Source organism: Andrographis paniculata, unplaced genomic scaffold, assembly GCF_009805555.1.
Source record: "Andrographis paniculata isolate CXL003 unplaced genomic scaffold, ASM980555v1 Contig32END, whole genome shotgun sequence".
Classification (NCBI taxonomy): Eukaryota; Viridiplantae; Streptophyta; class Magnoliopsida; order Lamiales; family Acanthaceae; genus Andrographis; species Andrographis paniculata.
The window spans coordinates 4,955,373-4,980,291 of record NW_026137565.1 but is presented as its reverse complement, the minus strand read 5'-3'; the positions used below and the strand labels follow the sequence as shown (position 1 = coordinate 4,980,291).

Sequence of the window (24,919 nt, the reverse complement as noted above, 5' to 3'; positions counted from 1 at the left end):
TGTTAAATTGGTCATACTGTTAAAACTTTGATAGTGTAAAAATATTTATATATTTTATGTGATATTTAAAAAATAAAATAAAATTATTAATGTCAAGTTTCAAAATATGTACTAATAATATTAACTATAAATAAACAAACCCTACCCCCAAAATCCGCACCGCCTTTCTTTTCTCTTGACCTTCCTCTCTTCCTTCTTCTACATTCCGCCACCGCCGCCCGGTGTTGTATCCGGTGAGTTTCTTTTCCTTTCTTCTCCTCTTTCTTTCTTTTCTCTCTGATACTCCCTCTGCTCCAGTGCTTCCACCATTTATCAAGGAAATCGAGTTTCGTTTTAACAATTTTCTTAGCTCTTTTCTCATTCTTTATTTTCTTTTTTTCTTTCTCAGCTTCTTCTGCCGGTGGTCGCCGCCGCCGTCGTTTCAATCTTTTTGGCTGAGCGGAGCGGACTCTGTTCATCACTTTTTCCAGACCAGAGAAAAAAAATAATAGCGAAAAATAAAAAGTGATTTGTGGCAGTGGAAGGACCTAGGAGTAGTGTTGTAGGTTTTGTTGGTTGGGTTTTTGAACAGTAAATGCATAGTAAGCCCTGTGAAAAATCCGTAAACAAACACGAGGTTGTAACTTATAAGGCTGCTAATTGAATCGGCTGATTATTTGGTCGAATTTGTGGCGATGGAAATTGAATTGGGGAAGCTTCCATTTGACCTTGATTTTCATCCTTCAAGTAATCTCGTTGCTTCTGGTTTGATCTCCGGTGACCTACTTTTGTAAGTTGGGTTCTAATGCACAGTTTTATCTGCTGAAATCGATGCGAGACGTTGGATTGTGACCGTAATGATGAATTTCTTTTGTTTTGTTTAGGCATCGGTATGTGGCGGAATCGACGCCGCAAAGGTACTGCTTTACACTGCTTGGTGTATGTAAATTTTTAGGTGCCAAGATTGTTGATTTTGTTTGTAATGAATGATTGTTAGGGTTATGGAAGTGAATGCTCATACTGAATCATGCAGAGCTGTCCGTTTTGTCAATGAAGGGCGTGGTAATTTAGCATTATTATGACTTGTAAGTTGTTGCTATCGAGCACGATCAATTGCAATTGCTGATCCCTTTGTATTTCCTGTTTTAATAATGATTATGGGTTCAGCATTAGTCACCGGTTCTCCAGATTGTTCCATTCTTGCCACAGACGTTGAAACAGGTGCAGCTGTTGCGCGGCTTGAGAATGCTCATGGGTAGATTCAATTATAAAGTGTTATTGTTTGAACACGATTTTGCATCTTCTTGAATCTAACGTGTTGCGTGGAATGCATGGCAGTGCTGCTGTGAATCGAATCGTTAACCTGACGGAATCAACCATTGCTTCGGGAGATGATGAAGGTTGCATTAAGGTGAGTAACTGAAATTGTGGAAACTCTTTAAAGTAGAAAAAACAGTAAAAAAAATTGGTTGTTATTTGTTAGAGTAAATGTATTAAAAATGTGAGTGGATATAATAGTGGATATGTTTTGTCAACAACCAAAACATAAAGAATATTGGTGTAATTATCCAGGATGTAGGGAGTGTTGAGTACTTAATTCGGCGGATTTTGTTGTTCAATAAAGAAGTGAAAGTTTTCAATCGACTATATTAGTAAGTGTGTTTGTTTGAGGGATTAGATTTTGAGTTGGGATTTGAATAGTAAAAATTTTGAATTGTAATAGTTGTATGATGTGATATAAATAGGTGTTTATGTGATGTTTTGAATGTAAAATTAATTTTTAGTATACTATAAAAAATAAAAAATAGGTGTTTGATTTGATATTTTTGGGGTAAAAAAATTGGATGAATAGTATGATTTTGGATAAATCCTTTAAACGAACACACCCAAAGTATTTCTGTGTTGCAAGGGAATGTATCTTACATAGGTTTGTGTTATAGGTATGGGATACCCGGCAACAATCTTGCTGCAACACTTTTCAGGTTCATGAAGAATACATTTCAGATATCACATTTGCCTCAGATTCGATGAAATTGATTGGAACAAGGTTCTCACTCCCCCTCAATCTTAGACATCACTTCGTTGAAGATTCTTGATTTTGAATTTTAGAAATATATCTAGAGTTCCTCTAGTTGATGTGCAATCTTCATAACTTAGTTGAGATCCTAACGTTCATAAAAAATATGGTTCTTGCTAACACTGGAGGGCTGAGGATGTTTTATAAACTAATTCGGCCTGGATGATTGGTTTAAGTTGCATTCAAGCAGCTTTGTTTATTGCATTGACAGGGATTATTCCTTTTGTTCTTTTTAAAGATCCAATGCATAGACTTGCGAATGTTAATTGCTAAACATTTTGGTCGACCATCACTTCCTACAAATGACATATTTGAATTTGTTAATATTTATGTTGATTCTATCTTTTGTTTCAGCGGGGATGGCACTCTATCAGTTTGCAATTTAAGAAGCAACAAGGTATTTCTTTCTATATTCGGTGGTATATAGCCAGTTTATTGTGCCCTGAATGTGCTCAACAACTTAATTTATTCCCCAAATTTGATTGCTTGATTCCATTTCAGGTTCAAACCCGTTCAGAATTCTCCGAGGATGAACTACTTTCTGTTGTGATTATGAAGGTTTGAGACAACTTCGATTGTTTTATATATAATTCTTCAATGAGTGTGGCTATATCAATATTAAGGTTTCTTGTTCTTCTGGTGAGCTCACCAGTTTCTTCTGATTTTGATTACTTAGTTGATTTTAAGCTGTGGAATTTGTAAAATGATTTATGATTATTAATTTTCCTTTCCAGAATGGTAGAAAAGTTATATGCGGAACTCAAACCGGAACTCTTTTGTTGTACTCGTGGGGATTTTTTAAGGATTGCAGGTATTTCTTCTCTCAATAACTCCTATCTACATTGAACCTTTAATTAGGTATTCCTTTTCTTTTGTTTCCTGTCGTATTATTGAGGTTAATATTGATATTTATGGTACACCCAAAAATTTCAGCGACCGATTTGTTGATCTCTCTCCTAGTTCCGTTGATGCCCTGCTGAAGGTTAGTTGCTTTTTGCAATTACGTTTATATTTCAAATATCTTTTCTTAAATATTGAGTTATTTTTACAATTGACTTAGTTTACAATACTTTTCTGGTTTCTGATTTTCTTCTTAAGCTTGATGAAGATAGAGTAATCACGGGCTCTGAAAATGGAATTATCAGGTGTGATTTTTTATGCCGAGCAGGCGCATTGTAGCCTCCATTATGCGACGACTTCTGGTTTTTGGAATTAATATTTTAGTTTCCTCACTCTTTTGTCAGCTTGGTCGGCATACTGCCCAACAGAATTATTCAGCCAATCGCTGAACATTCTGAATATCCAGTGGAACGTCTTGGTATGATTTGGTTCTTTAGCATTTGTGTTTCTTCACCAGGTTCAATCAATTGTATTTCATTATATTGTTTACCCTCGTAATTTTGTGTTTGCAGCTTTTTCTCATGACAGAAAATACCTTGGTAGCATTTCACATGATAATACATTAAAGGTCTTTTGCTCTTTGTCCGAGTTCACACACACATACTCTTTTTTTTTGCCTGGTTTTGTACCTAACTTTAACAGTTTCGATCTACATTGTGTGTCTCCTTTAAATATAGTTATGGGATCTGGATGGCTTGCTGGAATCCGGATCTAATGTGCAAAACCATTCGACTATGTCAGACACTGATAGTGATGGGATGGATGTTGATAATAGTACCTCAAAATCATGTAAAGGTAAACTAGTGCTTTTGAGTATAAAATCTCCTCGCCCTCGACGTTCTGCTTTTCGTTTGTTTTTTGTTAAATTGTTGTGATAAGATCTTGATTCTCTTTCGACATCTTTTGGCTTGAGATGACTAATTAGTGTAGCTCTCTTGAAACTCTTGGTTTTACACTTTGTTTCAGAAGTCACACGCTGCGGCTTCTCTTATTTCATGGATCTCTATTCACGTTGCACTCAAACTACGATTAAATTTTGGCATTAGTTATAGGATTAATCGGAAGTTGATTAACTTGTAAGAATATTTCAAGGAACATGTATGACATTTTTTGCCGTTGTCGACGGGTTCACAGGTACAAAAAGGAAAAGTGCTAGCAAAGGGTCAAATTCAAGCAATGTAAACAATTTCTTTGCGGAGTTGTAGTCGTACCTACCATACGGTACTTTTATCTTTTTGTTCGATCGAAGTTTGGTTCCAATGCTGCTGCTATAGGTTTCTATATTTACGACAAATGTTTGTCTAATTTGATTCAATGAGCCATTGATGATTTTCTGTGTTTTGATTTACCATCTGGATTGAACAGTCTCATGATCAATATATAATCTGTTTGGACAAGTTTCGATTTAAGTAATATTTTGACGAGTTGTTTATTAATAATAAGTAACATGTATATATTTTATTGAGAATGATTGTTGTTTTTTATTTATAATCAAAATCAAAGAGCGTTCTTGCTTTTTTGATGTTATGATTGTTTATTTATTTCATAATAATTTATATTTTTTTGATGTTATGATTGTTTATTTATTTCATAATAATTTATATTTTTTTATATTTATATTATTTTTTAAAAGAAATAAATATATGTAATTTTTAATTATTTTGTATTATAAAAATTTATTTTTTATTGGGATTTCATTTTTAAAATATTTAAATATATATTTAAATAAATTTTTTATTATACTATTAAATTTTATAAATATTATTAATTACATAAAAAAAATACTTTGTCTATCTTAATTCAAAATACTATTTTCGTTTGTTTGAGTTCAAAATATCCTTTTAAATTATTAATTATATAATAATGCTAAAATATTTTTAATTTTTAATTAAATTATAAATGTATTACTATATCAAATATCATTGTTTTAAATATTATATCATTAATAAAAATCATTTTTGGGACATAACAATACTCTTTTTGTTTCACTTATGTTAACTCTTTTAATTTTTGTCCATTATACATAATTTGTTTTTGTTTAAATATAATTATACATTTCAATAAAATTTTACAATTTATAATGTTTTTTTTTTTAATCTTAAGTAAATTATTTAGTAATTTTAATTTATAATTATTTTTTAATTTTAATATATTTAGTCATTTTAATTTTAATTTATAAGTTTTTTTATTAATATATTTTTTAAAATACTTTTTAAAATAAAATGGACAACTTAAATGGTACAAAGAGAGAGAGTAAGTTTTAATATTATATTTTAAATATAAATATATAGTAATTACTTTATGGCGTCCGATAACATTTTGACTACATTATTAGAAACAAAAAATAAAAAATAAATCCAGACATAGGAGACAAAATCCAGCGTGTGAATATCACCGCAAATTCACAGTTAGTAGCCGGATTTAATAAACATACAAAATAAAATTAAAATAATAATGACTTAATACTGTTTGATTTATTGGTTATGATGAATTTCCCGTGAAGAAATTCAACTCCTAATTAATAATAACAACAATAAATAAGTTAGTATTGTCTGTCATTTCTCAAATCCGTGCTGTCTCTCTCTCTCTCTCTCTCTCTCTCCTCTCAGTATTTACATATATTATTATCTGCACTGTCTGAAGTGAACCAGGCTCCCATTTTATCCATCGGATTCGTCGTTTTCCATCTCTCTCACTCTAAAATCTCCCTTCAAAAACCCATCTTTATCCATGACTTAAGCATTTTGATTCATCTCCATCTGGGTTTGTCTGTGTCAAGCTTTAATCTTTAATTGCTTATTTTACCTCTGGCTGAGACTGCACTGCCTTTCCCTTTCACTTTCGTCCTTATTATTACAAACATCCAATAAGTGAAACAAACTCCTCTGTTAGCCCCAACTCCTTTTTGCACATGCAGGTGGGAATTCGAAAAAGAATTCCATGAAACTTTAAAAGGGTTTATTTTTGGAGAAATTCTTTGTGGGTGGCTGCTCTCTGTGACTGGCCTCTTTCTGAAAATGAAAAGGCAATAGCGATTACTCCTACAAAATTAATGCTGTGAGGCCTCTTTGTCTTCGTGTCAACTACCCACCACTGCTCTTTCATTTTTTTTGGGATTAAGATGAGATATTGGAGGAATTAAAATTAGGGTTTAATTTTTCTGAGGTGCAGAAATGGGGGAGAAGAAGAAGGACATACCTACGGTCTGGATTTCCTTAAAGAAGTCTCTGCAGTGTCAATCAGAGGCGTCCGATGTGCACAATCCGAAGACGAGGAAGCAGCTTGGGGCAATTTTGACGAGGCCCAGGACCTCGGCGAGGTCCGGGTGCTCGAGGTCGATTGCAAATCTGAAGGATGTGATCCATGGCAGCAGCCGACGGCACATTGAGAGGCCCCCCAGCTGCAGCCCGAGGTCCATTGGGAGCAGTGAGTTTGTGAACCCGATTGCCCACGAAGTCATTCTCAGCAACTCCACTTGTGAGCTCAAAATCACCGGCTTTGGCGGCGCCTTTCACGACGGCGGTGGCGGTGATGCAGCTGCCGGCGCCGGCTCAACTTATGTCGGGACTCTTAGGCCCGGGACTCCTGGCCCTGGGGGACACCCTACAATGCACTACTTCAATCCTTCGTTTAAAAACTCTGCAACAGCAACTGCAACTCCGCCTAGGAAGACGACGATGGGTTCTTCCCTTTTAGGAGAGAGGAATAATGGATCTGCAGCTCCTGGGGCCTTCCATGGCTTCTCCTCTCGAAAAGGGGCCTCCTCCGACAAAGATTCCAACGTTGTTACCTGCCACAAATGCGGCGAGCAGTTTTCCAAGTGGGAATCTCTTGAATCCCATCATCTCTCCAATCATGCTGGTAACTCATTTCAGCCCCAATTTGCCTTCAATTTGTTGCCTGATTCTTGCATCTGTTTGCCCTAATTTGAATCCTGTTCTTACATTGTCTGATTAATTACCATTGATTGATATCTATATATACATATATGTCTGTGTCTGTCTGCATTGTTTTGAATCGAACAGTGTTGATCAATTAGCTATACTTTACCATTACGCAGTCACCGAACTAATCGAAGGCGATTCCTCCCGAAAAATCGTCGAAATCATCTGCCGATCGAGCTGGCTGAAGCCGGAGAATCACTCTGTAAGAATAGATCGAGTTCTTAAAGTCCACAACACACAGAAAACTCTTGCCCGATTCGAGGAATATCGCGAGGTCGTCAAAATTAAGGCCAGCAAGCTCCCGAAGAAGCATCCTCGATGCCTCGCCGACGGCAACGAGCTCCTCCGATTCCACGCCACGTCTCTCGCATGCTCCCTCGGTGCCAACGGGTCGTCGAGCCTCTGCATTTCGGACAAATGCTGCGTGTGCCGAATTATCCGTTACGGATTCTCCGCCCGCCGCGAAATCAAGGGCGGGATCGGCGTTTTCACGACGTCGACGAGTGCGAGGGCTCACGAATGCGCCGAATTGCCCTGCAGCGACGGTGACGATCGATCGCCGACGATGCGGAAAGCGTTGATCGTTTGCCGGGTGATCGCCGGGCGCGTCCACAGGCCGTTGGAGAACATTCAGGACATCACCGGGGCGACGGGGTTCGACTCGCTGGCCGGAAAAGTGGGGCTTTATAACAACATTGAGGAGCTTTACTTGCTTAGTCCTAAAGCATTGCTGCCTTGTTTTGTTGTTGTATGTAAATCCTGAGTACAAACAATGTTGATCGAAGCTTTTGTTAGGACACAAGAAGATGATCTTTATGGACTAATTTTTGCATCAGGTAGAAAAGAAAGGGTTAAAAACAGAATCTTTTATCTACCTTGGTTTGTTTGATGTAGGCCTAATTTGTAATCAATTGTCAGAAAGATGACCACAAAATTGTCTTGAATTTTTGTTCTTATTTGTCTCCAGTTCTCCAATAAATGAGGTTGTGTACGTGGCGGGTGCTGATTGGACGGTGGATGGCCATGAGATGTTTGATTTGTGTGGGAAGGACAGAATTGTCATTTCCTTTGTAATTTCAATTTGGGTATTGGTATTGCAGCATAGTACTGCGACCCCATTAAATGCCGGTGTCGGAAGGGGACTCAAATCTGGATTCAATTTAAATTTAAATTAAAATTAAATTAAATTTAAGTGTCAGAAATTTGAATGCAATGGAACCGCGCCTGTGGGTTCGATGGCCGAGAAGCATTTATTGCAGCTGAGTTTGAATGACGTTTTCAGTAGGGTTCATTTGCAGACAGACACAAGAATTTTCACAACTGTTACTACTAAAATTGAGGGCTTGTATTACTATTATATTTTAAATTTACTTTTAATAAAATAAATAATACTCCGCCCATCCTGCTTACTTTACTCGGTTTAATTTTTTATTTTTATTTTTGGTCTCTTTCACTTATTTTGCTATTTTTTTTAATTATATATTATAATTTTAATAAAAAATATTTTTATTATATTATAATTATTTTTAATAATATATTTTAACTATTTACTAATTATATTACTTATAAATTTTCGGACAATATAGTAGTAGGGACGGATGAAGTAATATTTAATACACAATTAAATATTATTGGATAATGGGCTAGAGTATTTGAAATTTTGAATTTAAGGATGTGTTTCTTTTAATTTGGTACTCTCTCATTCTACTATTTGTTTATATTTATTTCTTTTAGGTAGATTTTATATTCTTAATATATTAATAAATAATATGACAGAAACATAAAAAGTTTTATATTTTTATTTTTGATCTCTAATCTGTTTGTTTTTTGATTCCATTATGAGACTTTTTGGTACAAAGTACAAAAATAAATTCATTCTTGTTCGACCCTATTAAGTTGATCCAGTTCTAATATCATAAAATGTAGGAAGTGAAAATACAATGACAAAAAAAAAAAAAAAAAAACCAAATATTTTTGTGCATCCAATCCATGACTCGTAAAACTTGGTTCGAAGGCTTACTTGAGTCGGTTGGGTAATCTATTTTCTCTACGTTTCGACCAATCCAATTCGCAATTTGAGCTTATAAGCGTTATGCACACAAGAATCTAATCCATAAATTCTCACATGTTGCATGCATGCATGCATAATTTATACATGTCTCAATTTTCTGGTGCTGAGATTGGGTTGGTGACTTGTCTCTATCCCTATGATTTTTAATTCAATAATTTTAGAAGATTACACTTAAATTTTGTTGTGTATCAAAGTTGAATTTTTAATGTTTGTTTTAAGGGTTGGATATTGAACGATAACGATGAAAAATAAATATTTAATTTGCATATATCACTTTCAAAAATGATTTCCATATATATCACCACCATCCGTACTTGCGGCAGTACTATATATATAATAAATCATCATTTCAAAGGTTGACTTAAATAAATAAAGAAATCATTTAAAAATTTGCATATTAGTTCCACTACTTTCACAACTTTTTTTCCCAACTAAAATGTTCAAAAGTTTTATGTGTTTTTTTTCCCTATATAACTTACTTACCTATTATTTTACATACAATTTTTACTGATTTATAAAAAAAATTATATAAAAAGTGAAGGGAAAAATAAAGACATAATACTTTATGACTAAAATATGATCCTACAAACTACAAAAATAAAATTGATAATCAAGCATATATATATGGCCAAAAATGTATTAGTGTGTTTTGATTGTATATTTTTTTTTTACTATGCGCGCAATACTTATATTATTTTTGAATTTACTATCAAATCGAATTATTATTTAAAAAAAAAAAATTAAGAGAACATACCGGCCACATTTATTATGTATGGAATATACGAAACATTGTTTTATTTAGTAAACATAAGTTGTTTTTGTTTAGTATTTTAATTTGAGATATTTTTTTATATAGAATATGAAAAATTATGTCGGTGATATAAAAAATATTAATATTTATGTTGAATATTAAATTTTTATAAATAAATATTATATATATTATATATATTGAAATTGTGTCGGTATAAATTTGATTGAGCAAACAAACTCATTGATTCAACAAAATTAATAAAATATCAAAATATATTTTTCAATGTGCAAAGTTTATTGGATATGGGCTCTTCCAAGTCCAACCCGATGATATTTTAATTTTTATCTATAAAAAGGTATATGGTGAAAAGACAAGGTTAGATGTAAGAAAGATATAAAATACATAAATTTAGATATAACCCCAAAAAAAATATATGGAAAAATGTAAATATAAAACTCTTTCGAATATATATATATATATATATATATAACTAGAGGAATAAATACATAATCACTGAATGAGGAATAAATTCATTATCACCGAATATAAATTACATTTCAATATAAACTTTTTAAAAATATAAATATAATTATATATCATTTTAAAAATATAAATAATAATGAATCTAGTTATATTATATATATATATTAATGAAATGAAAGCAGGAATTGGACAACAAACATATATTACTCCATTCGTCCCACAAAATTTGTCTCTATTTTCTATTTTCATCAGTACCACGTAATTTGTTATTTTTTTTAAAAAAAAATTAATTATACACTTTAATTATATTTTAAAATTTATAATTTATAATTTTGTTAATTTTAATTAACTATTCGGGTATCTTAATTTAATATATAATTATTTTACTAAATAATAATTTTTTTTACTAATATACTTATTAATTATATTTTATCTAAATTCTCATATCACATTCCATCTTATGAGTATTACTTTACTGTTACAATAAAAGAGTGAGAACACGTTTGCGTTCCCACATGGGCTGGGCCTATTCTAGATTCTAAAATTGACAACCAACGGTCAAGATTTAGAGACGTGCTTACGTGGCGTGCGGCCGACCTGCTGAATTAGTAACACGTGATTAATATAAATTAAATAAGGTTTAGCAAAAGATTATAATAATAAATAACCATGAATCACACATTCTCGATTCAATGATACTAATTTAATTAGTGACACGTGCAGCACCACGTTATTATATGTTTTGGCACTATTATTACTATTATTATTTAATATGTATATAAACTCGAATAAAATTATATAATAATAATTTAATATAATATTCTGTAAAAAATAAATACTCCAATACACTTGCACACCGCGGTATCTTCAGACATAGGCCTTGAACCGGCTGAACTAAATGAATAAATTGTTGCATTACTGTTCAACCTAATAACCTGTAAATCAGGTCCGACAAAAAAGTCACACTAGGCGAACAATATGTGGCAGGTGACCTGAGATGTCGGGGGTTTAAACCCAAAACCTTACCGTCACAAATCCACCCTCTACACCACCAGATCATCCCTCACAGGCTGTATTAACTTCTGATACTCTGACTTGTGGTGTTTTATATTGATTTGATTATTTTGGAACCGACATATATATACACACATAGAAGATGCATTCGACCAAATAATTCCATTAATTATAAAACTTTTTACAATTTTTAATTTTTTTTTTTCAAAATTTCAAATAACGAAGCCTAAAATCACTACCGGATCCGACACAGTCCAAAAACAAAACAAAAAAATCCATATATTTTTCACGTCCTATAATGCTATTTTTATTATCATTTTATTTAATCCTAATATTTGTGTTGATAAACTAGTTATAACACGTGCTGTAACAAACGGAAGATAATACTAAAGGTTAGAAAACTAAACGAACAATATCTTTATCCTATGGTAGCTATGATATATCATATCATCATTGGCTGTGTGATGATAAGTTTGGATAAGATAACCCTTTTAATAATTAAATAAATAAATACTACAATACTAAAGAAAATCACAATTATTCACAAGTCAATGATAAAAATTATAAGTGGTCAATTAAAAGATATGATATGATACTGTTCCATTGCTGACTTAATCAAAAAAGTTACTCAATCTAGGCCTTAAATTTCAAAACTAGCATATGTCTATGTCCTAATTTTATATTTTGAAAATAATAATAGTTTGTTGGAGTTAAGATTTCATATATAGGTCTTAGAAACACATGTTTTGGCAGTTATTTTATTGGTATGGCAATTTGCAACAACACCACCACAATAACCAAAACTAATTATTAGTAATTCCTCCACGTTCCATAACAAAGTATCCATTTTTTCATTTTAATCCGTCCTATAACAAAGTATCCATTTCTTCTTTTAGTAACTGTATTATCTACCTAACATTACAAATACCTTTACAACTTACAATATATTACACAAATGCTATAATCTTTATATCACACATACTAATAAGGTTATTTTGGTCATTTCTACTTTATTCATACTATATCTCAATATAATACTAATATTTACGTGCAAAAAACAAATAGATACTTATTTCTGGGACGAAAAGAGTACTTCATTAAAATATCTCTCGGTTTTCTCAAAACACACATATTTATTTACAAATAAATGAAAGGAATAACGACTAATTTGAGATTTGTATTTGAAAACATTAAAAATAATAATAATAATAATAAATAACGAGTTTTGTGAATATATTTGTTTTTAGAATGACTTCAAGGTTGGTGGCAATATTTGTTTGGGGATTTTCTTCAAACTTTACTATTTATTCCATTTTTTTTAAAAAAAAATATTTAATCAAATACTTATTTTTTTATTTTTTTATATTATACTAAAAATTAAATTTACATTCGTAATATCACATCAATGCTTATTTATATCATAGGAACAACAATCGTTGTAAGTATCATATAATATCACCAACCATCTCATAGTGGGAATTTTCTACCTAAGCTATATGCTTATGACGACCTATTTAATTATTGTTATTATGATTATTTTTAATAGTGGGAATGCAATATAATGTATATTGTATAATTAATGTAATTATAAAATACATTATTTGCACTGTAATTACTGGACGTGTAGATCTAATTAGCACATGAGGAAAAGAACTTTATAGGCCCCATGCATATTTATTATTATTATTATTATTATTATTAATGACGTGATACTATGTAGTTATTCTTAAGCTCTGTCTAAGTATATTCATATCGAACCTAATAATTTACAAAACTAGGCCAGCAAAGTAATTATGCCTTGTTATAAATTAGGACATTTATAAAAGTGTTCCGTATAATTTAAATGAAGAGGACATTTTATATGTAAATTGAGAGTGTTCTTTTAACTAAATCTTTTTCAAAAAAATTAATATATTATATATATTTATTATTTTTATATTACCTACGTAATTCCTCATGTCTCACGATAAAAAATATCTCTGCAAACCAAAATACAAAAAAATACATGGACTTTATTAAGTAACATTTTTGAAAGTTTTGGAAAGTAAAGTTGGTTATTTGATTTATATTTTGACATGTAATAAACTTTTAATAAAATGTCCGTTTCAATTTAATATATCATTTTTTTTTTTTGTATCATTTAAAAATATTTATTTTTTAATTATAATAAAAATAATCAATACTCAAATACCCCTAGTTTTTATCAAAATATTATTTTCTGTGTATTTTCAAGGACTAAAATATTCAAATTATGTTTTACATTTTTATTCACCAATAAAATATTACTCCATCCGTCCTAAATACTCTGCAACATTTTTTTTGGTATGTCCCAAACACCTGCAATATTTCCAAAATAGGAAATAATTAATTATATTTAATCTCTACCTTAAACTTTATCCCCTCACATCATCCAAATAAAAAATAAAGTATATATTTCTCACTTCATCACATTACCTAATTTCTAAATTATTCTATTTAATGCTACCCACCTAAAAACCTGTGTCAAAAGTAAATGTTGCAACTTGTTTGAGACGGAGGGAATATTATATTTTAACCTATTACAAAAATATAAAAGGGTACATTTATTGGTACCATGAATTTATTGAGTTTTAGAGTGAATTCTTTCGGTATCTTTCTTTTAATTTGCATAATCATTCTAGTAAAATCATAAAAAAAGTATATAGATGTATTATATAATTATAAATCTTACTTTAAAGAAAAGTAGAAGAAATAACTAAATTAAATAAGGGAAAATAGCAAAAAACCCTTGTGGTTTCCAAAATATTGCAAAAAATTCTTCATATGTTAGGATTTAACAATGGTTATATATCACGCGTCTAAAATATAATTTTTGGTCCATATATTTCTGTATAAAATTACTAAAATACCCTGGCTTCTTCTTCCTCATTTTTTTCTTTCTTTCTTCTTCGTACTTTTAGAATTTAATCCAAATTCTATTTTATTTTATTTTATTTTAAATCCGTTAAACACAATCAAATTGAAATCGATCCCAAATTTATAATACAATTAATCAACCGGACATTGAGATGAATACGAGAATGCATAAGTTATTACTCACTGTTGATTTTTTCTTCTGTTCTACCAAACCCAAAAATCTAATAAATAAGAATTGGGGAAGAAAAAAGAATAATTGAGGAGGAAAAATAAAGACTAAATAAAATTGGAAAAAAAAATAAAAATTGTTGTCCAGCTTTTCTTCTTCCCCTTCTCTTCTTTCTTCCTTCCTTCTTCCTGCTCCAACCGTCTTCTGTCCGTGTCTTCTTTCTCTTCTTATTCTCTAATTCTTCATTCTTCAAAGTTTTGAAGAATTGGAGATGAAGAAGGAGAAAAAAAAAATTGAGAAAAAAGAAGAAAAGAACCAGTACTGCTGCCGCATGAAAAATAATTGGGGAACAAAAAGAAGAAATTGAGGAAAAATAATAAAAGAAAGAGTTGAGCGTGTTAAAAATTTGGGGAAATAAGAAGAAGATGGAAGAAAAAAGTTAGGAGAAGAAAAGAGAGAGAAACAAATTAAAAAATATATAAACAAAGGTATAACCGTCAAATTTGATAAAAGTTTTAGCGTCCGTTAATCAAATTTAGAGATGAGAGAGTATGCAATATTTTGGAAACCACAAATAAATTTTTTATAATTTTAGAACCACGAAGAGTTTTTGGCGAATTCGTAAAATAATACATGGATTTTTTTTTATTTTTATTTTTTCTATTTTACCGTTAAATAAAAAACATTACTAACATATTAGTATCAAACAGTCCTCCAAAAATTAACCATACAATTGTGCCGTTGGGGCCATAAATGCAAGTATAAAGAAAACTTCAACTTTTATTACTAAACTATCACATCACCGTTTATTATAACTATATATTATTTGCATGGAATAAAATGAGCCGAGCTTTATTCTTTCTATTAGATATATATTATCATTAAATAAATATTTGTAATCCATGTGAACATAATTTTTATAATTCTAGTCTATGCTTTTAAAATAATAAAAAAAAAGGATTTGTATACATCCTCCTTTATGCTTTATTATCTGGGGTGCTTAACATTTAGAAAAGTTTCAAGAATTTTAATTCAGTTATTCAAGAAAGTGAGAATGTGTTTGCTAGTGGTTCATAAATTTTACTCCGTAATTCAAATATATTTTATTTTTCTTTTTAGGTTGTTATAAAAAAATATTTTTATTTTTTAAAAATAAAATATCATTAATTACTCATTATTGTCAAAATTTATGTCGGATCAAATTAGCACATATTTACGTGATCGAAAGAGTAATTTAAATGCAAATATGAATATTGAATTGATGTATTAAAAGAAAAAAAAAATTCAGACAAAATTAATTTCATTACAAATTATATATAGTGAAAAAATAGAACAAAATCACGAAGTAAATTTATTGAAGGTTGTTTCGAAGCATTAAGAGCGTGTTTGACCGTCAGTCGTACCGCGTTGCCACGTCAGGTCAATATAGTCAACAACTTGTTAATTCTAATCCCACGTGTCGACGTTATCATCTGCAATTGGTCAGAACTGTTACCGTCAGAGCGTCACGTTGTTGTCACGTGATCGTCACTTCCTCATCGGCTCTCTCCATCTCGGCTCGGCTTAAGCTGGCTAACTCTCCTACATCACTCCTGTAGCCCGCGCGTGTCGCTCACTCTCAGATTTCAAAACCTGTTATTCTAGTAGGTCGGCTAGCGTGCATTGCACGAACGCCTTCAGAGAGCGGCCACGTGCGCAGTCTCATTCAGCTCGGCGTGGGGCGGAAGTTGTGGTCGGCGCCAACACAAACCGTTCAATAAATCGTCATCAATGTCGTCAACTAAAAACCTACACTCACTCACAGTCAACCCTCCGTTACCGTCACCGTTAACTCCTCGGAGTATCCATCCTCTCTCTATATATATGTAATTCGGTCATCGTTCCCACTCAGCGTTCAGATTTCGAACATCGATAAACACCCTGTTGATACTTAATATTCTATTCCTTCACCAAAGTTGCTCGGAACCTCAATTTCTGCTGGTAATCTGCGAAAGACTTCAGGTAATTTGGATTCCTCTCCGCTGTAGGTTTCCGTTATTTGTTCCGTGTTTTGCTTTCGTGAGAGCTGCTCTTTCGTTGAATCGCCGATTATGGTCTTTCTATGATTTAATCTTCGTTGAAAAATGAGGAATAAGAACAGAAAAGTCTTCTCTTGTTTGGAGTTTCATTGACGTTCTTTAGGATTTTAAATTTTTTGGGGAAAAATTTTGAGGAGACCTGAGCGTAGTCAAGGGGGATTTTTATCGAGAGTTGAAATATTTTTGGACCTTAGTACTTATTGATAGTCTACCAATTTTTAATTTCTTTGCTCCAATGCTTTCGGTAAGTTTCGTCGAGTTTTCAGAGAAATTGGAATGTCCATGTAAAGTGGATGTGGTTGGATGGTTTGAATTGGTATCTATATATAGATAGCAGTCTGCATAACTTTCTGATGTAAATCGGATAGGCTTTCGTGAATCAGTTTGTGATATCTTGGTATTACCTGCTTTTACGCATTTTCTTTATTCATGTTTGAGTTAATAAGATTACGTTGTCATGGAGCTTTTCTGTTGGATGTTCAACGATCTTAATCTCTAATAGTTGTTGTTTGGCTTGGTTGGTATTGGTTGGTTATGTTATATTGTTATTCACATAGCCTAAAGAACTGTCTACCCGATAAGCAACCCGCGTCGAATTTAACAGTGATAGGGTGCCATTTTTAGAGGATGATAAAAACAGAACATATACACCAATAGCTGATGCTTATATGTCGATCTTGTTTGTTACAGGTTGCTCGAAACTTGTTTGCTTATTGGTGAGGACCTATCTTTGGATCTTTGGCAGGAAGTCGAGATAATAGACTAATGCTTGCCATATAGAATGGATTCTCAATATTTTGGGTATAGTATTTGTGGTGCAGAGTTACCCTATCCTTCTTATTCTACTGTCTCCTCCATACCAGCAAAGCTGTTCCAACCCTTGACATTTAGCTCAAGAAACTCTCCCAATTCGCCGTTCTCTACTCAGTTCGATACAGAGACAATCCCAACATACAGCGACAGCCTTGAACAGCATAGTTCGTCCGATAACTTCTCTGCTGTCACCCCTTGCAATACTTCTCTGGATTCCAACAGCTACCGTAAAGAAGGAAGGCCATCTCCCTTCTGCCGCCAGAATAGTCTACCATATCATTCCACTGAATCGCCTTTCCAACCGAATGCAAATAACTATCAGAGCATAAGGCACGTGTTGCAGGAGTTGGAGAGCACTCTTATGGCTCCGGACGAAGATGATGAAGTCACGACGTCGTCCGAGCCCTTCTTAGGAGGTAATAAGCGACCTCATCCGCTTGGTCCTAGGTCAAGATCGTGGAACCAGGAAGCCCAGATATCGTCACCTGGCAGTTCCCGTTTCGGGAGCTCGAGCAGTGAGGTCCATCTTCCACGACACCAAGGATCACCGGAGGACTTTGCAGTACACGGCGGTGCTCCTCCGAGCAATCTGAAACAGCTTCTGATGGCGTGCGCCGGAGCTCTGTATGAGGATAAAGTATATGAGTTTGAGAAACTCGTCGCACAGGCTCGAACCAAAGTTTCTATTAGCGGGGAGCCGATACAGCGCCTCGGCGCTTACATGTTGGAAGGGTTGATAGCAAGGAAGGAGTTGTCGGGCACAAACATATACCGCGCCCTGAAGTGCAACGAGCCGGAGAGCAAGGAGTTGCTGTCGTACATGCACATTCTCTACGAGATATGCCCGTATTTGAAATTCGGGTATATGGCAGCAAACGGCGCAATCGCAGAAGCATGTCGACACGAGGACCGCATCCACATCGTCGATTTCCAGATCGGACAGGGGACACAATGGATGACTCTCTTGCAAGCACTTGCAGCCAGGCCTAGCGGTGCCCCTCATGTCCGAATTACTGGTATCGACGATCCCGTCTCACAGTACGCCCGCGGAGACGGCCTATCGGCAGTGGGATGTCGCCTCGCAGCGATCTCCGAGAAATTCAACATCCCCGTCGAGTTCCACGCCGTTCCAGTTTTCGCGCCGGATATCACCCGGGACTTGCTCGATGTTCGCCCCGGCGAGGCCCTGGCGGTGAATTTCCCGCTGCAGCTCCACCACACTCCCGACGAGAGCGTCGACGTTACGAATCCAAGAGACGGGCTTTTACGAATGGTGAAATCGCTGTCGCCGAAGGTGGTCACTCTGGTGGAGCAAGAATCGAACACGAACACGGCCCCGTTTCTCCCGAGATTCAAAGAGGCTCTGGAGTTTTACTCAGCGATGTTCGAGTCGATAGACGTGACGATGCCGAGGGAGAGGAAAGAGCGGATCAACGTGGAGCAGCACTGTCTGGCGAGGGACATCGTGAACATCGTGGCGTGCGAAGGAAGGGAGAGAGTCGAGCGGCACGAGCTACTGGGGAAGTGGCGGTCGAGGTTTTTGATGGCCGGATTCCGGCAGTTCGCGCTGAGCTCGTACGTGAACTCGGTGATTCGACAGCTGCTGAGATGCTACTCGGAACACTACACGTTGGTAGAGAAGGATGGGGCGATGCTGTTGGGATGGAAAGACAGGAATCTTGTTTCTGCATCTGCTTGGTGCTAATCTAATCTCGAATCTGAATCTAAGGTAAGTATATATGGGAATGGGGGATGTTGTTTTCAGTGTCAACCAAAATTTTGCATGTTCCTTATTGTTCTTATACATTTGATCGATTGATTAATTGATTAGTTGGTTAATAATATGTCGACTGCTTCAACCTTTTTGTCTTTAGTTACCTATTCTAATTCGATTATTTTCCTATCTATGGGCAAATTATTGAAACACATTCAGCCACGTTATTGGATTACCAAAATAGTAGCTAAAGAGTTATGATGTTACTAAAATGTATAAAGAAGAATATCATATTGCATTTAAGCAACTTTAGTATCTTATGTCATAATTGCATGTATTATGTATAATATATAACTCAATATATTACTATTATAAGTATATGTATTCACGATTTACCAAGAAAATACTGTTTTGTTAAGGATTTTTTTTATATAAAATAAATTAATAATAATGAAAAAATTATAAAAATAATGGCTCGGTTTGATTATATGGGCTACATAGGCTGCAAGAAACCTAAGCATAAAAAATAAATCCAAAGATTTGTTTTTGTTTTTGGTTTTTTCGAAAAAATATATACTAGTATATATTTATAATTATCAAATCAACCCATATATTTATTTTCTTTTATTAAAAGAATTAAAACCAAAAATATCGAAAAAAGCCAATTAGTCATCAGTGCAAGCAAAATAGGTCATAATTTGAAAAAAAGTGGATAAATTTAAAATAGGGATTATCGGTGGGGGTGAGATCATTTATATATAGTATAATTTTATTGAATTTGGTATATAGGTGATATGGCAAGTCATTTCCTAATGTGGGTTTAAAGCTTATCTTATTAATGAATGAATGAGAATGAGGATGAGAAGAATGAGATGGTTGAGGTTAAGTTACTCTAACAGACAGGTAAAGTTTGAGTACACAACATCCAAAAGTTCAAGATCAACCAAGGAAGCAAACAATTTTACTAAAAAAAACCAAAGAAAAGTACCACTTTCAACTGATTATTCCCCTCAAGGCAAGGCACTCACTCTAAACGACGTACAAATAATATATATATATATATATATAGTTCATTCGATCGATATATATAAAATGGAAGCAGCAGCAGCAATAGCAGTTATTTGGTTGGTGTTGGTGGGTGGTGGTGGTGGTGATGGCAAGTGCATTACTAATACTGATACTAATACAAATATTAGTATTAGTATTAGCCGGGGTGATTTCCCAGACGGCTTCGTTTTTGGGACCGCTTCTTCGGCTTACCAAGTAAGTTGGTCTCTCTCTCTCTCTCAATTAATCAATTACTTTATTGGTTCCATGGAATAATGTTGAGCTGAGTTGCAGTTTGAAGGAGGTGCCAATGAAGGCCATAGAGGGCAGAGCATTTGGGACACCTTCGTCAAACAACCAGGTTATAGCAATATATAGCTTCTTCACCTCTTCTCTTCAATTCTTCATCTGTAATTAAGTTGAGCTGATCTGACACATGACAAATCTTGTCTAAAGTGGGAAGAATTTTGGACTTGAGCAATGCAGACACCGCAGTTGATCAATATCACCGCTTCAAGGTCCTCTCTCTCTCTCTCTCTCTCTCTCTCTCTCTCTCTCTCTCTCTCTCTCTCTCTCTCCTCCAGGACCATATATATACATATATATGTCGATTGCAGAGTGACATCGACTTGATGAAGGACTTGGGCATGGATGCTTACCGATTCTCCATTTCATGGCCAAGAATCTTGCCCAGTAAGTACCAATCAAATTCATCATCAACTCAACTCAACTATATAATAATACCTTACAATTAATTACAAACAGATGGAACCGGCGAACCCAATCCTCAAGGGATCCAATACTACAACAATTTGATCGACTCTTTACTCCTAAAAGGTTCCAACAACACTTACATTGCAAACACCCATCCATCACATCCCAATTTAAACCTTTTTTTGTTCAAGGAATCCAGCCTTATGCAACACTGTACCATTGGGATCTCCCGCAAGCTCTCCAGGACAAATATGGAGGTTTTTTGAGCACTCAAATAGTGTATGTCAAAATCAAATCTTCCATGTTTCAAACATGCTTCAGTTTCACCATTGAACGACAGTTTTACTTAACACAATAATGCAGGAACGATTTCGTCGAATACGCCGACATCTGCTTCGAAGCGTTCGGGGACAGAGTGAAGCATTGGATGACATTCAACGAGCCACACGGTATCGCGCTTCAAGGCTTCGATACCGGCATCCAAGCCCCTGGCCGGTGCTCCATTCTCGGACATTTGCTTTGTCGACGAGGCGAATCCTCCGTCGAGCCTTACGTCGTAGCTCACAACCTTCTCTTGTCCCACGCTTCGGCTTATCGTAGCTATCGAAGAAATTTCAAAGTAAGAACAATATAATTACTTGCATATCTACATAGGTCCGAGGCTGATCGTCGCGCAATTTCAGAAAACGCAACGAGGCTCGGTTGGGATAGCGTTGGATGCCAAATGGTACGAGCCGTTTTCGAGCAGCAACGAAGACGTCGATGCGGCAGAACGAGCAATGGATTTTGGACTTGGATGGTAATGCATTGCAGAGTAGCTACATACCTTCTCGAATTTTGTCGAAATCGTTAGTAGTAACGACAACGTAAATCAGGTTCCTCGATCCACTTTTACTTGGTCGATATCCTCTTTCGATGAAGAAACTCGTGGCTGAAAGGCTCCCGGAGATCGATCCGGAGGTGTCTAAACTTTTAAGAGGATCGCTCGATTTCATCGGCCTAAATCATTACACTACATTATACGCTCGCAACGACAGAACTCGAGTCCGTAAGCTCATTCTCAAGGATGCATCGAGCGACGCTGCTGTCATAACCGCTTGTAAGAAATCGATCATTTGTTTTCGTCGATAGAGAACATACAGTGATGATACTAATTTGCACCGTCCTTGTTTATTTCTAGCTTCGCGACATGGTGTTCCGATTGGTGAAAATGTAAGCCTCGAGTTCTTATAAATGTATTGTAATATTCATCGTCTAGACTTATATATATATATTGATCGTTGATCGATTCCAGAGCGCTTTGCATTGGTTGTACGTTGTCCCGTGGGGCATTCGGAAGCTGGCGAACTACATCAAAGACAAATACGATAATCCACCTGTAATCATCACAGAAAACGGTGAGCGAGCTACAAAATTATCGACAACAACGCCAGTTACGACATACCTAATGTCTTAAAACTGATTTTCTCCAATGTATATATTTCAGGGAAGGATGATCGTAACAGACCTCTTGCAGCATTTAAAGATGTTTTGAATGACGAGAAGAGAATAAGCTATCATAGGGATTATCTTTCAAACTTGTCTGCAGCAATCAGGCAAAGATCAAAAGCTCATTCTTGTACAATTTTTCGAGTATTCGGACACATTCATATATGGGATGCTAAGAACTGATTCTTACATACTGCAGGCTCGATAAGTGCGACGTTCGCGGCTATTTCGTATGGTCGCTGCTCGACAACTGGGAATGGAACATGGGTTATATGGTTCGGTTCGGGCTATATTACGTCGACTATAAGAACAATCTCACCAGGATACCCAAGTCCTCTGTTTCTTGGTTCAGAAACATGCTGAGACCGGCATCGATGACGACGACGGCGGAGTTATCGAATTTGGAGTTGCTAGAAAGTTCTGTCTAATGGATTGCCTCCTGTATAACATCTACATCTGTTGTATAGCGTTGTAACATATAGCATATTGAACACATTTACATGATTCTTTGAAGTGTATATCGAGGAGTTGAGTTGAGTTGTTGTATGAGAATTAAGAATGCAATGTGAGGTTTTATGTATTTATTTTCAAGGAACATTTGATGTGACTAACACAGAACTTGGAAATCAAAGCAAGAAGAAAATGGTTTTTGATTTTGATAAATAATTTGAGGGTGGCTTCTCGCATCAAACATCAACTAATTTTTTCTTTTCATTCAATTTTTTTTAATATTATATTAAAAATTAATTTTTCATTCAAAAAATTATATATAACATCTATTTATATTACATTATATAATTATTTTAATTCAAAAATTTTACTATTAAAATTTCAATCAAAATCCAATCTGCCAAACAAGTACATGTTTTGAAATAAAAAATAGTACTTGAGTTCTATGTGTTATGGTCTTAGCAACTAAGTATTAGTAAAAATAATTATAATTTAACAAACATAATTATAGATTAAAATTAATTAATCTAAATAGTTTAATTAAAATTAAAAAATTTATAAAATATGAATTTTTTAAAAAATAGTGATTATTATAGAAATATTGGCTTAACTTTTAGATTTTTGTATTTTTCATACTTCAAGTTAGATTGTTATTGTATATAAATATTTATAAGAAGAATAATTTTTAAAAAAATCGAAATTAGTTATATATAAACAACAAAATTTTGTACCGTAACGTTGCAGTGTGCGGTTGAACTTGTCACCGTAAAGTCATAGATGTAAACCCCGATGTCACTTGTCACACATAATTCACCTAGTGTGATTTGCCTTATCATGCTTAGTTTGCAAACTATTAAGTTCGATCGAAAATTCACCATGGCTTTGTTATTTTAAATTATAAATATAATATTTTGTTAAAGATCATAACATCTTTTAAAAATAATAAAATTATAATATTAAAAAGTAATGGTAAAAAAAAAAAAACTATCTTAATCGTTAGCTACTTAACCATGTCTCATAACACCGTTGTCTTTAAATAAAGTCGTCAGACTCTAAGAAAAACAAAAAAAAATAGGTCTTATAAAATTTTAAAAAATATATATTGTAAAAATATATATTTTTTAAAATCATAAATATAGTATTTTATTATATGTAACATATTTTACAAATAATAAAATTAAAATATTAAAAAGTAATTGTAAAAAAAAATTGCAAATTATCTATTTTTACCATAAAATCTTGTTTTTCGAGTATTTTTGGATTATTTATTAATTGAACAAATTTAATATTTGTTATTTCAAAATATTATTTGTGATAAAATATTATTTAATTTTAGATAATTTATTAAAATATTAATATATTCAAATAAAATACAATTTTACCAAATTTATATTTGACAGATAATAATATAAATATATATAAGGAGACACACTATTAAGGTTGTGTTTGTTTTGGGGATTGGATTGGATTTACACTATTTATTCAATTTTTTTCCCTAAAAGACATCAAATCAAATACTTATTTTTCATTTTTTATATTATACTAAAAATGAATCTTACATTCAAAATATCACATCAACGCCTATTTATATCACATCATACAACTATTCAAATTCAAAATTTTTACTATTCAAACTAACTCAAAATCCAAACTCCCAAACAAACTCGCCCACATCTTTCCTTTTTCTTCAATAGTTTTGCTTATTTCTTTTTCTTTGTTTTCTCTTTCCTTTTTTATCTTTTACTTTCTTGTTTTGCTTGCATTTATTAATTTTATTTTCTTATTTTTCTAGTTTTTCATTCCTTCTTTCTTTCCATTATTACTTTTTTTTCAAACATGATTCTACATCATTTTCTAACAAACATGATTCTACCTCCTTTTCTAAGGAGATTGGAGAACCCACTCAATTTTTGGTAAAATGAATTCGTCTGATATAAAGATAAAATTTGACAATTATTATAATTTGTTTGTAATTTAATTCTTGTCTCACATCTCTAGGAAGATTTATTTTTATTTTTATTTTTTTTCTTTTCTAATGAATTATGATACTTCATACTTTTGTTTCTTTGTATTAAGGCCCTAGTTTGTATGATTTTTTTTTTTTTATTCTTTGTTAGGATCGATTTGCTGTAGCACTTTCTGATCTTGATTAATATTAATATAATGGATTATTAAAGAGATGTAAAAGTTCGTGGAATTTGACCGTCATACTACGAAATCAAATCAAATTTATCACGAATTCTGTACTTCCGGAAACTTGAGAGGGTATTGGTGGAAGCACAAGAACATATCTCGATCTTAGTTCGGGAGAAATAGTCTAAACAAATTCTCC

At 33.4% G+C, this 24,919-nt stretch overlaps 4 protein-coding genes across 6 annotated transcripts; all 4 read left to right on the top strand.

The window, feature by feature from the left end:
* Positions 1–133: 133 nt before the first annotated feature.
* On the top strand, positions 134–4,363 carry LOC127247555 (WD repeat-containing protein 55). Of its 2 annotated transcripts, XM_051269451.1 has the most exons (16): positions 134–233; positions 389–769; positions 864–896; positions 977–1,041; positions 1,147–1,234; positions 1,318–1,390; positions 1,920–2,026; positions 2,411–2,453; positions 2,558–2,614; positions 2,791–2,867; positions 2,990–3,038; positions 3,155–3,201; positions 3,301–3,374; positions 3,469–3,524; positions 3,634–3,751; positions 4,091–4,176. In XM_051269451.1, the coding sequence occupies exons 2-16, from the start codon at positions 675–677 to the stop codon at positions 4,159–4,161; spliced, it is 1,053 nt and encodes a 350-aa protein (XP_051125408.1). In that variant the 5' UTR covers positions 134–233; positions 389–674; the 3' UTR covers positions 4,162–4,176. The 2 variants fall into 2 exon arrangements, with proteins under 2 accessions (XP_051125408.1, XP_051125409.1); XM_051269452.1 differs by lacking the exons at positions 134–233; positions 389–769 and having other exon boundaries at positions 977–1,064; positions 4,091–4,363.
* Positions 4,364–5,873: 1,510 nt separating this feature from the next.
* On the top strand, positions 5,874–7,844 carry LOC127247554 (uncharacterized). 2 transcript variants are annotated; one of them, XM_051269450.1, is made up of 3 exons: positions 5,874–6,013; positions 6,128–6,817; positions 7,017–7,844. In XM_051269450.1, the coding sequence occupies exons 2-3, from the start codon at positions 6,130–6,132 to the stop codon at positions 7,661–7,663; spliced, it is 1,335 nt and encodes a 444-aa protein (XP_051125407.1). In that variant the 5' UTR covers positions 5,874–6,013; positions 6,128–6,129; the 3' UTR covers positions 7,664–7,844. The 2 variants fall into 2 exon arrangements, with proteins under 2 accessions (XP_051125407.1, XP_051125406.1); XM_051269449.1 differs by having other exon boundaries at positions 5,874–6,817.
* Positions 7,845–16,152: 8,308 nt separating this feature from the next.
* LOC127247529 (scarecrow-like protein 21) lies at positions 16,153–19,033 on the top strand. Its single transcript, XM_051269400.1, has 2 exons — positions 16,153–16,284; positions 17,052–19,033. The coding sequence occupies exon 2, from the start codon at positions 17,143–17,145 to the stop codon at positions 18,877–18,879; it is 1,737 nt and encodes a 578-aa protein (XP_051125357.1). The 5' UTR covers positions 16,153–16,284; positions 17,052–17,142; the 3' UTR covers positions 18,880–19,033.
* Positions 19,034–19,167: 134 nt separating this feature from the next.
* On the top strand, positions 19,168–22,763 carry LOC127247527 (putative beta-glucosidase 41). Its single transcript, XM_051269399.1, has 13 exons — positions 19,168–20,151; positions 20,230–20,296; positions 20,392–20,453; positions 20,553–20,628; positions 20,701–20,772; positions 20,841–20,928; positions 21,013–21,268; positions 21,333–21,448; positions 21,525–21,748; positions 21,830–21,861; positions 21,944–22,046; positions 22,136–22,244; positions 22,337–22,763. The coding sequence occupies exons 1-13, from the start codon at positions 19,735–19,737 to the stop codon at positions 22,563–22,565; spliced, it is 1,851 nt and encodes a 616-aa protein (XP_051125356.1). The 5' UTR covers positions 19,168–19,734; the 3' UTR covers positions 22,566–22,763.
* Positions 22,764–24,919: the final 2,156 nt, after the last annotated feature.